The following is a 16,557-nucleotide window of genomic DNA, read 5'->3' on the forward strand; positions in this document are numbered from 1 at the left end:
AGGGTTGACTCAGCCGTCCATCCTTCCGAGGTGGGTAAAATGAGGACCCAGACTGTGGGAGCGATATGCTGACTCTGTAAACCGCTTAGAGAGGGCTGAAAGCCCTATGAAGCGGTATATAAGTCTAACTGCTATTGCTATTGCTATCCAAAAAGCAAGGTAGAGTATTAAAACATGACTCCTATGTGTTTTGTATTCAATAGAACGGCAGCCATGAGTTCACCTAAGCCCTATTTACATCTGATAAATCCATATTCACAATACTACAAATTCATCTACAGACCATTCTTAGTTAGGGACTGCCTCAGTTTGTAGTTACGATGATGAAAAAAAATACCTTTGTGACCAATTCATGCTTTTATGACCTTTGCAGCATTTCTGAATTATCTGTTCAGCATTACAGTCACTCAGTAGTCATTGTCCTGTGCTTGACCCATTTTTCCAGTGTGAAGCGATTGCTTAAACTAATCTTCCCGAGATTCTTCTGGTAGTAGAGCTCCTTGCTGAAAGCACTAACCTCAAATTAACAACCTCAGTTCTGTGACCTTAATTAGCCTGTTACTATCTGCTGCCTAATATTGAGAAGGCCCTAATCAGTTTCACACTGAAGACTTTTAATTTGCTTTCTAAACTGCAGCCACAAGCATGCTAGGCAAACAGCCAGTCCTTGCATATTCCTTTCAATGTGTAGAAGGAGCTTGAGACATCAACTTAGTAACACACATTTCACAACTCTCCTATCCCTAATTATATTAACATATTTAGGACTCTTTAAACATAAGTTACACTATTCTGAGTGAGACAGAGCAAGCTTTTCTGTGGGTTCATATGATATGTAAAAAAGAAACAGCAAAGTAACGGCCCTGGATCTTTCTCCCCATGGAAGTCAGCTAAGCAACCAGATAGGGTAATATTTTACATGAAAAGGTTCTAAATAAAACAACTTCCCTCTTATTTCCAACTCATTTGAAGTTTTAGAATGGGATTTGCAAACATAGCTGGGGGGAGGTGGCTTAAATTTAGCTAATTCAGCTAATGTAAAAAGGAAGAAAAGTGGGAGCCATCTTGATCTTTTGCAGAGAGAAAATTTCGTATTTTCCCGGTTCTTGATTTTATTATTTTTTTCCTTGTTACCTTCCACCTCTCGTTGGTTATAGTTGCTCAAAATATATTAATTGGAACAAACTTGTATATGGCCAAATTCAGGTATGTTTCTCTTCACCTCCTGCTTTTCCAATTTTCTGATTTATGGCAATTAGTTAATAAAGTTTTCCTGCTCAGGGTTTCACATTCCATTTGCCGCATAGGCAAGGTTAGGTTATCAGTGAAATAGTGGTCTTTCCTTGATATTTTTCTCCTTGTTACATTCTACCTCTTATTAATTGGAGTTGCTTGAGATATGTTAGTTAGAAGAAATTTGAGCGGAGCGAATCTCCTCTGTATGTTTTGATTTCCATTTCAACCTCCTAGTCTCTTTTAAAAAGACAATATTTTCAAATCCAAGACCAAATTTAGAGTTTGTATTTGCGTGGGTTTGTCACTTCTCTACTTTCTCCTTTTCTGTCCAGATTTCTGTCCACACGTGTTTCAAGCAAATGGCTCTTTTTGGGCTAGTGGTTCAACCCTCCATTTTTCCCTTTCCTTCTTTCTTTTTGCCAAAATCCAAATATGTCCATTATTATTTATACTCTCAAGGTTCTTTGCCCTTTCCAAGTTCTGATTTATGACTGTGGGTTAATTAGATCTTCTTACTGGGCTTTCATCTCGTCCTGGATGCTCCTGTTCAGTTGCTTTGGCTGGAAGCCAGCTTCTTGTGTAGCCATGTTGCCATGCTGCTGCCCTGACTCCGATTCAGAGGGCAAATCTCCGACGTACGAGGGACCTGTTCCTCTCCCTCTGGGTTTGATGAGATGCTGCTCCTTCTTCACCACCACCCCAAGGGGGGGGGGGGGTTCTGATCCAAAAAGGATCTCAGAATTGGTTTGTCAGACAGAGTTCATGTGAGACTCTTCAGAGCTCACACCTCCCTCGTCTGTCCAGCTGGAGAACTTGCAGTCGAATCTCAAATATTAGTACTTTTTTAAAAATATCACATTATTATATTCTTTTCCCACTGGAAATCTGGGTTACATCAGAGCTGAGGTTGGATTGCTATTGGGTTAACCCAGTCTTAGCTACAACTAGCAAGACAAGAAAAACCCAAGGGCACTATTGTGACTTGTTAGTATTGCCTTACAATTCAAATGTGGCCTCTTTCCTCCTTTGAAACCATGGTTATTGGCCTTCATGCTTTCATCCAGTCAAGCTGAAATCTTACTTTATTTTTCTAACTCTATAAAGCAAAGGAAGTCTTTGAAGTAAAATTGCAAGCCTGCATCCAGTCATGTGGTTTTCACTTAGTAATTGCCTCACTTAATCACTGAGTTGCCAGTTCCAATTGTCACTAAACAAGTACTTCTGATATATATCCCTGTATTTCCCCTTGGAGTGCTACTTTTTAGAATATATCTGCATACATAGTTCATAATAGTAATAGAATGTCCTATGCTAAGGCTAGTTGTCAGTTTCATTCCAGAGCCAAAGGAAGAGTTGGCTATTTATCCAAACATTTCTTTTAAAAAAAAAATTTTTAAAAAAATTTAATTGAACAAAAACACAAAAAAAGAATCATCCTTCATTACATCTTGTAGAAAGTGTGTCGATTGGTTACAGATAACTTTCATGCATTTCTTCCACAATCATTACTTATAGTTCATATTAGATTATACACTTTAAATCAAAAATCTTTGTATATCTTACTATCAATGTACCACAATTCGCATTTGACTACAATTATTTGAACATGCTTTTACCTCAAATCATTCATACCTAAAGACACAACCACATAATGGCATTCATTAGCTATTTCAAAAAATCCTCCAATAACATTACACCTTTATAACATCTTTTAAGTAAAAGTCAATTAATAAAGTTTCTAAGCCTTTCCCCTTCCCTTTTCCCCCCAACTCACTGTTTAGAATTTATATCCAAGTTACTTTTGCCAATACCATAGCATGTATATATTGTTAAACAATGTCCATTGACATTTCCTTGTTGGCATTATAATTGGCTAAAAATCATTTACTATTTATGTCCCATGTCCTCTTGTCAGACACCCCCCCCCAAAAAAAACCCTTACACCTTTATAACAAGATCTAAATAAAAATTTGTTAATAAAATTTATAGGTCTTTTTCCCAAGTCACAATTTGCAATTTATATCCAAATTTCTTTTACTAGATTGCCAATACATGTATATATCATTAAGCTGTATCCATTATCATTTCATTATTGTTATTATAGTTAATTAATTGTTAGCGAATAAACATTTGATAACAATCTAAAACAATCTAAGAGTTACAAAATTCCTACTTATTAATCACCAAAATCAATTAATTTTTTATCAACTTTCATTGTCAACCTGTATCTTTCCAGTAACAAAACAGTCTTACCTCTCTTGCCAATTGTGGTGTCAGTCTTCTTTTTATCTCCTTTATAAAGTTTTTATAGACTTCTCTCCGCACTTCGTTGCTTGAAGGATCTCTCAGGTAATGTCATTGCTCACCAGCTGCTACTAAAATGAGCTTGTCTTTGGTTGTCAATCTTGCTTCTGAAAAAAATTCTCTTCTTAAGTCCATCATCATTACTATTTTTTTTCTTCTGTGTCCTGGAATCTGGTGTAGAGCTCCAATTCGTCGAATTCCCTTTTCCATATTCCCTTCTTTCCACTTTTACCCACATTTGCTCCATTAATAAATATGCTTTGATCTATTGTCTTATCTTTATCTTCTATATCTTCATTCTCCTCTTTAATTTTTGGGGCTCCAACCCCATCATCTTGCTGTGAGGAAGACTAGTCTTTCCAACTTCTTCTCAATTCTCCCATATCCTTCCAATAGATTTTGAATTCCAGCCAAGATATTTTGGAATTTTAAGGTTTCCTCATCTGAATATTGATCCATGTTTCCAAAACAGAAGAAAGAAGAAAAAAACTAATATCCACTGCCACTCTAGCCTTCCGGGCCTCTTTTATTTTTTATTTTAGATTGACTGGAACACAAGTTCTTTTATGCTCTTCAAAGGAGAAGAGTTCTGTCGTCCCCCCCTTTCTTTCCCTTGCCAAAATAGTTCTCAAAGGCACCTATGAAAACAATTCATGTCCTTAGCTCTTTATCAGTTTCTGTAAACAAGTTGCAAACTCTTCAGCTACAAAGTCAGTGAAGTCAAAAAAGGAAAGAAAATAGATACATTGTTTCAAAAACCCCAGCCTCTGATCTCCAAGTGGCAGTGTGCTACTTTTCACTTTCTAATATTTATCTCTGGCTTATAGGAAACAAAGTTCTTTAGATTTCTTTTAGTGAAAGTTAATAACAAGTAATAGGAAGAATTGTTTTAATCCAAAAGTAAAAAAATAAAGCAACAAAAAGCAAAAGAAAAAAAATCAATCCATTCACTTTAAGAGGAGAAATGAGAAACGTTGTGAGCACTTCAATCCACAAAGAATAGTTACAAAGAAAAAAAAAGCTTTCTACAGCAATCCAATTAGGGTTAATTTCGCCGCTCAGTTCTTTTGCTTAAGGATCTAATTTGTCTTTAAAGAAAAATTTCTTTGAGCAGTCTTTTGAAAAATAGAAAAAATACCTCACCAGATGGACTCATTTTCTCTTTTCACTTCCTTCCTTCCAAAGCGTCCCGATTTAATCAGCCTGGGGGCTGCCTGTTTACCGCTGGCTTGAAGCGCTTCTCTTGGGTCGATCAGGAACTTTGCGATGTCCGTGAGACCAGCAAGGCTTCGTCTTCCTGATCACCATCTCTATGGGACGGTTTAGGTCTCAATGGACCGTCCAGTGGCAAAAGTGTCAACGGCGGTCTCAGAGTATCGAGACCGCATGTTATGACATCGCGACGTGGCTCCTCCAACGTGGCTATTTATCCAAACATTTCTGACATTAGGAACTATAGTTTTATTTTACAATATTGCATTATAGAATTTGAAGCATTTGTTATTGTAGGTTTATTTGGCTTATTCTTGTTCCTTTCCCAGAAATCCATAGAAATAAAGTAGGTTGTAAATACTTTAAGTAATAAGGTGAGTCCCCACATGAAATTCTACAGACAACAGTGTAAGTTTATGGCATTCATAAGAATTAAAGCAAACACTAATTTTCTGGTGCTAAAACTCATCTGTCATTCTTAGCAAAATCAATCTTTGTAAGTATCATATGGATTAAAACTGTGTTTTATAATTTGTCTAGCATATTTTACAGTTGAAACAATTTTAAAAGCCCCTTGTTCAGAAATCAGTATTTTCAATTCATCATCACATCAAAGTGTTTAAGGAAAATAAGAGTTGGGGAGGATGAGTTGATTAGAAACAGTAAATTTCGCTCTAGATTTTTCCAACTGCAAATCAGTCAGGAAAAATTATACCACAATTTAATATCCACAATTTAACAATATATCTATCATTGAATTACTCTTCTATAGATGCAGAATTTACTAATTATTCTGAAATGTGATGCTTAACAAAGAAGTAGCAAAGTGAGGATTAATAAATCACCTGCTGAAGAGTAAGGTTTTGTTGATGTTGTTTTTGTTTTGTCCCCCGAGAACTAGAGTTTATAGTACCACAAAAATCCATTTCCTTTTCATCTTTGGTTTTTTACTTTACATTGTAAAGGCAATTGCCAGAAATGCTGCAAAAGAGAATTTGTAACTAAACCATATATCAGAAGTTCAACAGAACATTTCCTTTACTTCAGGTACATGGACTGCATTTCAGATGTGTTTGATTTACTGGAAATAAAGCAAGGTCACATGGTGTTATCAATTGGTTCACCTTCTACTTGGAAAGCAAAAGAGGTGAAGTGCTTAAACTATATGATGCATTTTTTATGTTAAGGCAAGATTCCTTTGTAATCAAATGAGGAATTTAAAAAAATGTATAGTTTCAGGCTTGGGATGTTCGCTTTCATTCTTGAATTATTCCATTATATTGCATAATATGTCTGTGTGGATAGCAAAGTGAACAAAAGATTCAAAAGTTTAGTATTAACTTGGGAAAAGGATTGGAAGGATTAGTTATTTGAAATGAGATTTTTGAGATATGGAAGGGGATGTTATTTTTAACAGATTATTTTGGATGAAGGGATCAGGTTTTTCTTAGTCTTGCAAGGTGTTGACATGTATGTCCACATACTCTTTAAAGTATTGTGAATTTAAGAAACTTGGGGCAACTTATGTATATAAAGGTTGATGTTGCACGGAGGTGTTTCACTGTATTCAGTGCTGGAAGTTACCCAAGGAAGATCCTGAATAATGTAACAAAAACTAAATCAAGACTACAATAAAGAAGTAGGCATAAATAATAAAACATTGCTAGAAATAGAATCTTTGGAGCACTTGAGAAACATACATTATGCATTTATTAGCCACATGGAATATGCAAAATGTGTTTTTAAAAAGATAGTAAGTTTCATAGATGGGGTTCAGACATAAGTTTCTCAAACACAAAAGATCATCTAAAAACAAGGACACATGTGCATTAACAGGTTCAAATTTGCTGATCAGCTCATAGGTCTGTAGGGAACCATTTCAAGAGTTAAAGTGCCAGCATGGACGTAGCATAATTTAGTTAACAAGCTAGAATTCATTGACACTTTCCCAGGTGTGATGGTATAAAACTGTTGAAATTTCCATATTTGGAGTTAATTGTCAATAAGAGAGCATTACTTTGGGTCAGCTAAATAATTATAGTGCTTCTATTTCCTTCTTCCCAACAAAATATCTTGGGCACAGGTGTGAGCATGAAAAAGGACCAATAATGTTTAAAATATCAAACTATGAAATGAAAATATATATTTAATAGCCCTCACTAGAATAGCATGCCGGTCCAATCTATCCCCATATTGTTTTTGGAAAACAGATTTAATTACCATCTTTTTCCACCATAAAATTGAATTAAATAGCTGTTTGTCTATCCCAGAGATGGAAAGGTTGCAAGTAATCATCAGGGAGCACAGGCTATTGTCCTATATCAGGTTGCAGAGAGAAAATTTTATAGCCTTCAACCATAGTTCTGATTTTGATATGTGCTAAATATTTGGTATCCTCAATAAAATACGTTTCTATCACAATTCTATACATCATTCTTAACTGGGACTCCACAGAATCTAGAGTCAAACTGGCGGCCCATGGGCCAGATGCATCACATGCAGGCCACACCCACCCCGGTTCCATGTAGGGGAAAAACATCGCAATACGTCACAGAATGGCAACGTAACGCTGTAAGTTTGACACACACGATCTAGACTTTCATAAGAGATTGTGATTAAAAAAACAAATTATTTTTGGACGTCATGCACCATGCATACTAGCTGTTGCAGTGGTGGGTGTCATAGCCCTGGCTCAAGGCTTATTCAGAATATGAGCCTGAAGTAGCTGTAGTGGCTGAGTCTGTGGAATGCCAGCTTCAGAAGAGACAAAGCCAGGAATGACATGAGGCTAATTAACCATAAGCACCACTTCAGCAGCTGGAGAAGTCAGATGAGAATGATGTAAGACCTCCAGTCCTGGTCTCCTGATGAGTAGAGAAGAGACTAGAGCAGTGGAAGTTTATTCATCAAGCAAGGGAGTAAATTTCTTGATTAGTGACAGCTGGCTGCAGTCTTAGCTGCCATCACAGTTCTGACCATGTTTTGCTGGATCAATGTCTGACCTCTGGCTTTCGTGTGATGTTCCTGATTGTAAAAGAAACGTTGAACTTGTGACCTCTGCACTGACTAATAACCCTGGATTGGCATTGGACATTTCTTCTGTTTGCTCTATCAAAGAAAACTCTGTGGGCAAGCTTCTGCTCTGTTTACATCGCTTTGTTCATTGTTAACTCTTCAGATTTGAAGTAAAACTGATAATCTTCAGAGCATCATGTTTGATAGAAGCCTGAAGCAGGACAGGTGGGAATTTTTATGTACCCAGATTTGGCAGATTTGGCAACCCAAAATATCAAACTTTGTCTCAAAGTCTAAATCAAATTAATATATGTAATTATTTCTTCCCCGAAAAGAACTTTAGGAACATTTAATAAAACATTATTTTGAATGTATAGTGTATCTGAATAGATAATTAGTTATTAGTTTTATGGCAATCTGAATTAATATTATACATAATGTTTAAGTTTTGTATAATTATGTTTTAACCAACTTTGGGAAATGTGTACTTTTGCATTAGAATCCAAAGGTGTTATGTATGGTAGTATAAATGGTATTTTAAAGTTTAAGTGGAATGCTGTCTGTGTGATAACCTATTGATCCTCTGTTCTTCCACCCTGAATGTTATAGCTTATGGTTGAACAACTAAATTAAACTTGACTTGGTTTGACATTTATACTTCAGCATCTCAATAAAAAAAATTTGCAGCTCAAATACTAAGCTCTTGATAGAAGAAATGATGATGTTAAAATGTAAAGGTCTTTTGTACCTATGTCAGTTTTAGCAAGCAAATAATCTTAACTTTGCATATATTCTTATACCTAGACTATATATTCTTTTTATACATTTTTTCAATTTGCTTGCATTGGTAATTTTAAATTATAAATCTATTATAAATTATAAATCTAGACTTATATGCAAGTGTCAAATTAATTTTAAATACAGTTTTGCTTCATCCAGAATTAGGTAGACATTGTTCATTAAAAACATAATATGAACAAGTCCCAGAGAAACAAGAAGGTACAAGAATGGACATAAACGGTCCTTTATAGTCTGTACAGATCTAAACATGGTTTAGGATTGGTTATAGACCACAATTTAAAACCATGGTGTGTTTGGGTTTACAAATTATACGTTCATATAAGATTTATCAGGCAAACATAGCTTTTATATCTGTATTTTTAAGAGCTGTAAAATAATTCTAGTTAAACTTTGAAAAATTGGATAAGAAACCAGAAGTAACTGGTTTTGTCAGTAACTGACAAAAATGTTGCAAATTGCAGGCCTGTAGCCATGGGACACTGAAAACAGCCATAAAGGTGAACCAGTTACCAAGAAACCAAAATGTGATCACATGACCATCTAGTATATGCAAGCCATTGTAACTCTGAAAATGGGTCATAAGTAGCTCTGGGGAAGTCTGTCATAATTTAGAATGGTTATTAAGTGACTGAACATAAGTCAGTGACTACCTGTAATGTATCTTTTTTCAGTATGTAGAGGCTACTCAAATCCATAAGGAATCTTAAGTACAACAAAATTAAAAGAAGTTTTAAAAGCCCAGAGGATCATTGGTTGCCCTCTCCCCTCTTTGGAAGAATTTTAGAGCTCCCACTGCCTTAAGAAAGTTCAAAATATTCTTAAAGATCCATCTCATCCTGGGCACCCCTTTTTTTTTTTAACTATTACCATCTGGCGGACGGTACAGGATAATAAAAACAAAGAAAAATAGGCTGAAAAACAGCTTCTATCCCAGGGCAGTAACTATATTTAATTCTACTATATAGTGCAATATTAATGCAATATTGGTTTTCAATTCAATTGTATAGAATGTGAAGGATGTGTGTTTGTGTTTTGTTTTTATAATTATAATGTACATTAAAGATGGCATTTAATTTCATTGTACGAAGTGCAGTGACAAAGTAAACTAAACTAAAAATATGGATAATAAAAAAACATAATAAAAATGACAATATCAAATGCATCCTTTGGGATCAAATGCCCACTGGGATAGTGCTGCTTTAATTTGTCTTTAGAATCTTGTACTTGTACAATAGGGGGTTCTCTGTACTTCCAAGGGGGAAATGTGGCATTAAATGGAGGCTACCAGCAGGAGAGAACCATAGCAAGCAATTTAAAATGTATTGAATTGAATGGGCAGGTTCAATTTTAACAAGTTGTTACCTGATGTATCCCAATGCTGTATCGTAGAGGTGGTGTTCAACAATTTGAATTAGAAATTTTAAGGAGAACTAAAGCTGAACCTAGTTCAATGCAGATCTTGGACTTCCGAAAAGTAGATTTTAATAAACTAAGAGAAATGATAAATAGGACAATGGAAGAAACTAATGAGAAAAGAAGCTTAAGGCTAATTAGAGTTCCTTTAAAAGAACATAAAAGCATAATTGCAAGCAATCCAAATGAGAAAAAAAAATGGAGGACAGCAGCAGAAGTCAGTATAAGTGCACAAAATGTTTTTTAAAGATCTGAAAACAAAAGTAGACATATACAGAAGATGAGAAGAAAGTCAAGTCACCAAAGAAGTACTCTGAAACTGTAGAGAGCAGATCTAGTTCCAAATGATGTGAAGGTAATGAAGGAAAGCTAGGACATCTTTAGATAAGTCCAAATAAATGGAGAAGAAGAAAATATATTGGCTCCGCAGCTAAGAAAGAAAAATACTAACAAAGAAAAGGCAAACCTACCCAACCTCTACTTTGCTTCAGTCTTCTTCAACATTATAGTTTACGGTCTGTCAGAAAATTATAAATAAGCAACATTGCTCTTCACAGGTTCCAGATTAAAAAATTGACATGGTGAAATTTTAATGTATTTTCTTTGAGAAAATCCTGGAGAATTGGCAGAGTGCTCTCTGTAAATGGAAGAAAATAATATCATCCTTTTCTTCAATGGTTTATATTGCCAAGGCTATGGTTTTTCCAGTTGTAATACAGTATATGCTGTGAAAGCTGAACCATCAGTAAAGCTGAAGAAATACTATGATGCTAAGGAAAATTGTGGTTCAATATCTTGAACCACAAGAAAAACAAGTTACTTGATATTAGATTAATATTGAATAATGTTGGAAGCGCTAAAAAGAAGCTAATCTTTAAATGTGTTAGATAAACAATGCAAAATACAAATTGTTGGAGGAAAAAACTGATCCAAGATAATAAAAAAATAGGTTGAGGTGGCTAAATCATATGACTCTTAAGAGTATTATTATTATGGTTGGCCACATAGCCAGACATTTAGACTGGATTTGTCATTTTTGTCCACCTATCAATTCCTTCCTAAAGACCTGCAATATCATCATCATCCAACCTTCAATTACCATTCTTACTAATAATGTATTATTTAATGCAATCCTTACAGAGAGATGCATATAGAATAAGTCCTTCTCCTGGTGTGGGAAGGATTGCATAAGAATTTGATTGAGACAGATGGAATTTGCTAATTTTGTTTGACTATAAATAAGTTTTCAAGTATTCTTGACAGCCATAACAAATAATAAAATATTTGAAATGCTGTATTAGTTCAAAATATGGGGCATATAGTTCATGTAATCTTTCAATAGCAGCCAATTAATTATTATAAAATTTCATAAAAGGAGTCACCAACCTTTTTGGACTGAAAGGCATAGTTGGGATTTTGAGGATAGGTTATGGGTGCACTCACAAAATGGCTTTTGAAAGGCCTTGCCTATTCCTAAAATTGCTACCTTGGGATAGAAACCCAGTTAGAAATTACCAGTTTACCTTAATGTTTTCATATATATGCATAAATGGTTTTTCAAGTCAGCAGAGATTTTGCCTGAGTAGCAGAAACATTGTGTCAGGCTTTTTTCAGTAACAATTGGAATTAGAACTTTAATCTACTTTCAACCACCTGGAATCTTTTAATAAAGAAAATATCAGGAGGACAGGAAGCTTAAATATTAATTTTCACAGGGGCTGTTTTCATTTCTATCTGTTCAATGGGCTGATTAATCATACCTTCCTTTCAGCATTCTTGAATGCACACCAAATGTTCAACATATACATGAAAACCGCTGGGCGAGATCATTCGGAGGCACGGGATAAAGTATCACCAATATGCGGACGATACTCAACTGTATCTGTCCGCCCCGTGCCAACTCAATGAAGCGGTGGACGTGATGGAACAGGGTCTGGAAGCTGTTAAAGACTGGATGAGAGCAAACAAACTGGTGCTCAACCCAGACAAGACCGAGTGGCTGTTGTGTTTTCCTCCCAATAATTTGACCACCGTACCATCAATCAGGCTGGGGGGACAAAATTTATACCCCTCAGATAGGGTCCGCAACTTGGGAGTCCTCCTGGATCCACAGCTGAGTTTTGATCACCATCTATCGGCTGTGACCAGGGGGGCATTTGCCCAGGTTCGCCTGGTGCGCCAGTTGCGGCCCTACCTGAATCGGGAGGCTCTCACGACAGTCACTCGAGCCCTTGTGATCTCTAAGCTGGAATACTGCAACGTGCTCTACATGGGGCTGCCCTTGAAGAGCACCCGGAGACTTCAGCTAGTACAGAACGCGGGCCGCGCGAGTGATTGTGGGCGCACCTCGGTTCGCCCACATAACACCTATCCTCCGCGAGCTGCGCTGGCTGCCTGTGGATCTCCGGGTGCAATTCAAGGTCTTACTTACCACCCATAAAGCGCTCCATGGTAGTGGATCTGACTATTTGAGAGACCGCCTTCTGCCAATAACCTCCCTGCGTCCCATCAGATCGCATAGAGCGGGCCTCCTCCGTATTCCATCCGCCAGTCAGTGCCGACTGGCGACTACCCGGAGGAGAGCCTTCTCAGTTGCTGCTCCGACGCTATGGAACAATCTCCCCGTGGAGATTCGTACCCTGACCACAGTCCAGGCCTTCCGTACAGCCTCAAGATCTGGCTAGCCCGTCAGGCCTGGGGATAAACTCTTCCGCCCCTCCCGAATGCTGAGAGAATGTTGTGTTTTTAGTATTTTTCAGTTATTGCACATTTCTTTTATGTTTTGTCTTCACTCCCCTTCCTTGTTATTGTAAGCCGCCCTGAGTCCCCTCAGGGAAAAGGGCGGCCTATAAATGCTATTAATCTAAACTGTAAATATATGGGTGTGCTGCATATGCCTTTCCTGTAATATTATTGCTGTGTAATTCAAACTCTTGTGTCAAAAAGTAGGTCAATTGTTCTCCATAAACGGTAATACATGTAAAATTACATGAACATTGTTTCATTTTAAAATGGCTTCCAATGCTTTATTTAAACCAGCAAATTCTAACAATAAATAGTGTCTGGCAATGTAGCTGTAAATAAAGAGAACTTACTAATGTGTATTTTGTTTTTAAATTTTATATTTGTCTTATAGTTTTATGTTTTATTATGAGACAATAATTAATATAGGCTGGTAAACCTTATAGCAAGATTTTCTTTTTAAGGAATTACAAGATATTCTATTTGAAGTAAATTCCATATAAGTTTATTTCATGCTATCTATCATCTTCTATACTTATCTTCAATCTTCTTTGTTATGGAAAAAGTGGGTAGCCATGCCTTTCTCTACCAGAGGTTTAAGATGTACACTAGGAGTTAAATAGAAAGCCATAGTTTCAGGGCAGAGATGTCCAAGAGCCACCCAGCTTCAACCCCAAAAGGCTCAAGGAAAAATGTCTGTTAACATATCAGAATTAAATTGAATACAGGAAAAGACTGCAACTTCATATCAACAGAAGGCAATCAACTGTTTCAAATAATAAAATTTATATCACAGATAAGGTGTGTGATGAAACTCAAATAAGACCCCCATGTTAGGGATTATATTAGTGGCAAAAATATTTTTTAATGCTTAAATTAATCTCCAGGTAGCTGTCCATCAGACCTTTTTAAGTGATTCCTACTCTGCTAGGGAAAGATGAATCTTAAGAATATCTACAGGGCCATAGAGACAGAATTGGACTCCAACTGCCCAAGTCACATCAAAGTGGTGTTATGTGATTAGCTGAGACAAGTGTTCTTTTTTTTTAATTTTCCATTGTTTATTTCATTGTTCTATTATTTTACTTCTGCTTTATTTCCACTCTTTTCATTTCTTCCTTTTATTGTAAGCTGCCCAGAGTAGCGCCATGGTGAGATAACGGCAAATAAATTTAGCTAGGTGGCAAATAAATGTAACAAAAAAAAATAAAGTAAGTTAGAACCTGCTAACTCCTAAGGAGATAAGCAGAATTCCCAAGGCTGCTAATCCACCACGTATTTATTATATCCGTGTTCCCCATTTGTGAAGTCAGTCCTGGGGAAGGCATGTGGTTAGGCCACACTAATGTTTTGTAGAAGCAGGGGCTGGTCCCTGTTTTTTGAAGGAGTGGTATCATGCCCCTCCTCAAGAATATTTCTCTAGTCCTAACTATATTGGACAGTTTTTATCCAAGAGATGGAGATGTTATCACTGAGGCCTTGGACTAGGCTGATTATATGCATCCTTTTCAATGAGGTTTTCAGGCTCAAACATATACTGAGACAGCATTGGTTGCACTTATTTATGGGTAATGCAACATTTTGGTTATTTGATTTCTCAGAGGCTTTCCATATCATCAACCGTGGTATCCTGCTGGCTTAACTGCAGTGATTGGGGAACTTAGTATTTTGATGGTTTAGCTTTCTCTGTGGTTGAATTCATTCAATTTTGGCATTAAGGAAGAGACTGTATCCAATTCTACACTGTCACATCTTTATTTAACTTTGGCATGAGGTCTCTGGGTGAGGTCATCTGTCATTTGGAATCAGATATTATTCCACCCCATTTTCAGCCCATTAGATTGTCTTTATAGAAAGTGGAAACTGTATTCAAAGCATTTGTTTCATTGCTATTCAAGAAAGCAAACTTTGACATCCTTCAATAAAACAATACACTTACATTAATAAAAAAGCATGTTGAAATGGAGGCTGAAAAAAATCTATGCATAATTGATTAATCAAGCTATTGATGGTTTCCTCATATTACTACTATTTTAATTTGATATGGCCAATCATTTTCATCGATCTGTTAGAAACAAAGAAAATCAGACGTGTCTCCTTTGAAGCACTGTAATTTTTCTTGTTTAATTAATGCATTGTATGATACACATTTTTCTAGGGATTATTTCAATGTACATTTGCTTATTATCATTGATTGCAAACTGATGCAGCTATTTATTTATTTTTCCCATTCCAGATTCAAGCCAAATACAATGCACAGTATGAAAATATCTTCTTTCTTTGTAACATTTGGAACAGCTTCTTGAAACACACACAGAGCAAAAAAAACAAAACCAGTCTTGGTTATGAAGAAAAAGAGAAGAAAACGTTTTTGCAGGACATTGATCAAGCTGTCCTCCATCTCTCTGATGAGTTTCCTTTGTTCTGTATTTATTTATGGCGCTTGGGTACACTTTGAATGCAGCACAAACATAACTTCAAGGAAGAAACTGACCAGCTTTTGCTAAGAAAGAGGCAGGAAGCAACTAAAATTCTCCACCGAATGAGAATGAAGCTCTGAAGCAAAGGTGTTAACACATTTTTTATTTTATTGGTGTCAGGTATTGCTTGATTGGGTGTTTGGCAGTTTCATGATCACCACTTCAGTTTTGGTGGCTAAAATTTGAACAACATTTATAATATGTTCCTTTGAATAAAGCAGTTTAGCTCTTGATACTAAAATTAGCTCTGCAATTATGAATTCAGATATTAGAATATTTAAAATTGTAGTGCAATGAAGGGCACCAATTTATAAGCCTAATTATTATATTTTTCAGACTTGAGCACCCAGTTAGGTTTTAGCTTTCTGAATAGTCTTCATGATTGGGAACTCTTATTGTAGCTATATTTTCCCACCCAACAGCTTTCAGGAAAAGGTTCTGAACTATTTTCTATTGGAAAGCATTAAATACATTTCCACCCTAGATATCTACTACCAGTTCTAACCTCTTCTATAGAAGAGGTTTCACAAATCTACAGTGCCATTTAGAACTGGTTCCAGCTCCCTCCCTCCGCCCATCCGCCCATCATCAAGATGAAGAGCGAGAGGAGGAATTCTGGGAGTTGAAGTGCACAAGTCTTAAAGCTATCAAGGTTGAACATCCCTGGGTTTTTTTCTAAAGGGTTAGGGATGCAAGAGTCTTGTAACTTGACAGCTTTAAGACTTGCACATTTCAATGCCAGAGTTCCTGAGCCAACATGATTGGAGGAGGAATTCTGGGAGTTGAAGTCCACAAGTCTTAAAGCTGTCAAGATTGAACACCCCTGGGTTTTTTTCTAAAGGGTTAGGGGTGCAAGGGTCTTATAACTTGACAGCTTTAAGACTTGCATGCTTCAAATGCCAGAGTTTCTGAGCCAACATTTTGGTTGCTAAGTAAGAATGTTGTTAAGTGAGTTTCACCACATTTTACAAGTTGGCCACACCCACCCAGTCACATGCGTGGCAAGCCACACCCACCCAGTCACATGGCCAGCAAGCCACTCCCACAAAGCAGGCCACACCTACAGAAGAGGTTCTAAAAATTTTTGAAACCCACCACTGTCTACAAGGTAAAATAATTAGACTTAGATATTGTTTACTGTATAAATCAAATGTGTAATCCTTGCTGAAATTTAGATGTGTGTTGTGTGCATATGTGTGTATACTTATATATGCATACACACACACATACACATATGGCATGTGGTGGCTCAGTGGCTAAGACACTGAGCTTGTCGATCAGAAACTGGCAGTTTGGCATTTCGAATCCCTAGCGCCGTGTAATGGAGTGAGCTTCCATTACTTGTCCCAGGTTC

General features: G+C 36.5%; 1 protein-coding gene across 1 annotated transcript in view; it reads left to right on the plus strand.

Moving 5' to 3' along the window:
• The window catches only part of MEI4 (meiotic double-stranded break formation protein 4), a 36,478-nt gene extending 21,297 nt beyond the window's left edge, over positions 1-15,181 (plus strand). Inside the window, exon 5 of the mRNA XM_032215187.1 lies at positions 14,960-15,181. Within this exon, the coding sequence (XP_032071078.1) occupies positions 14,960-15,181 (222 nt within the window). The remainder of the gene's footprint in view (positions 1-14,959) is intronic.
• The last annotated feature ends 1,376 nt before the right edge of the window (positions 15,182-16,557 follow it).

This window comes from Thamnophis elegans, chromosome 4 (genome assembly GCF_009769535.1).
Source record: "Thamnophis elegans isolate rThaEle1 chromosome 4, rThaEle1.pri, whole genome shotgun sequence".
Lineage (NCBI taxonomy): Eukaryota > Metazoa > Chordata > Lepidosauria > Squamata > Colubridae > Thamnophis > Thamnophis elegans.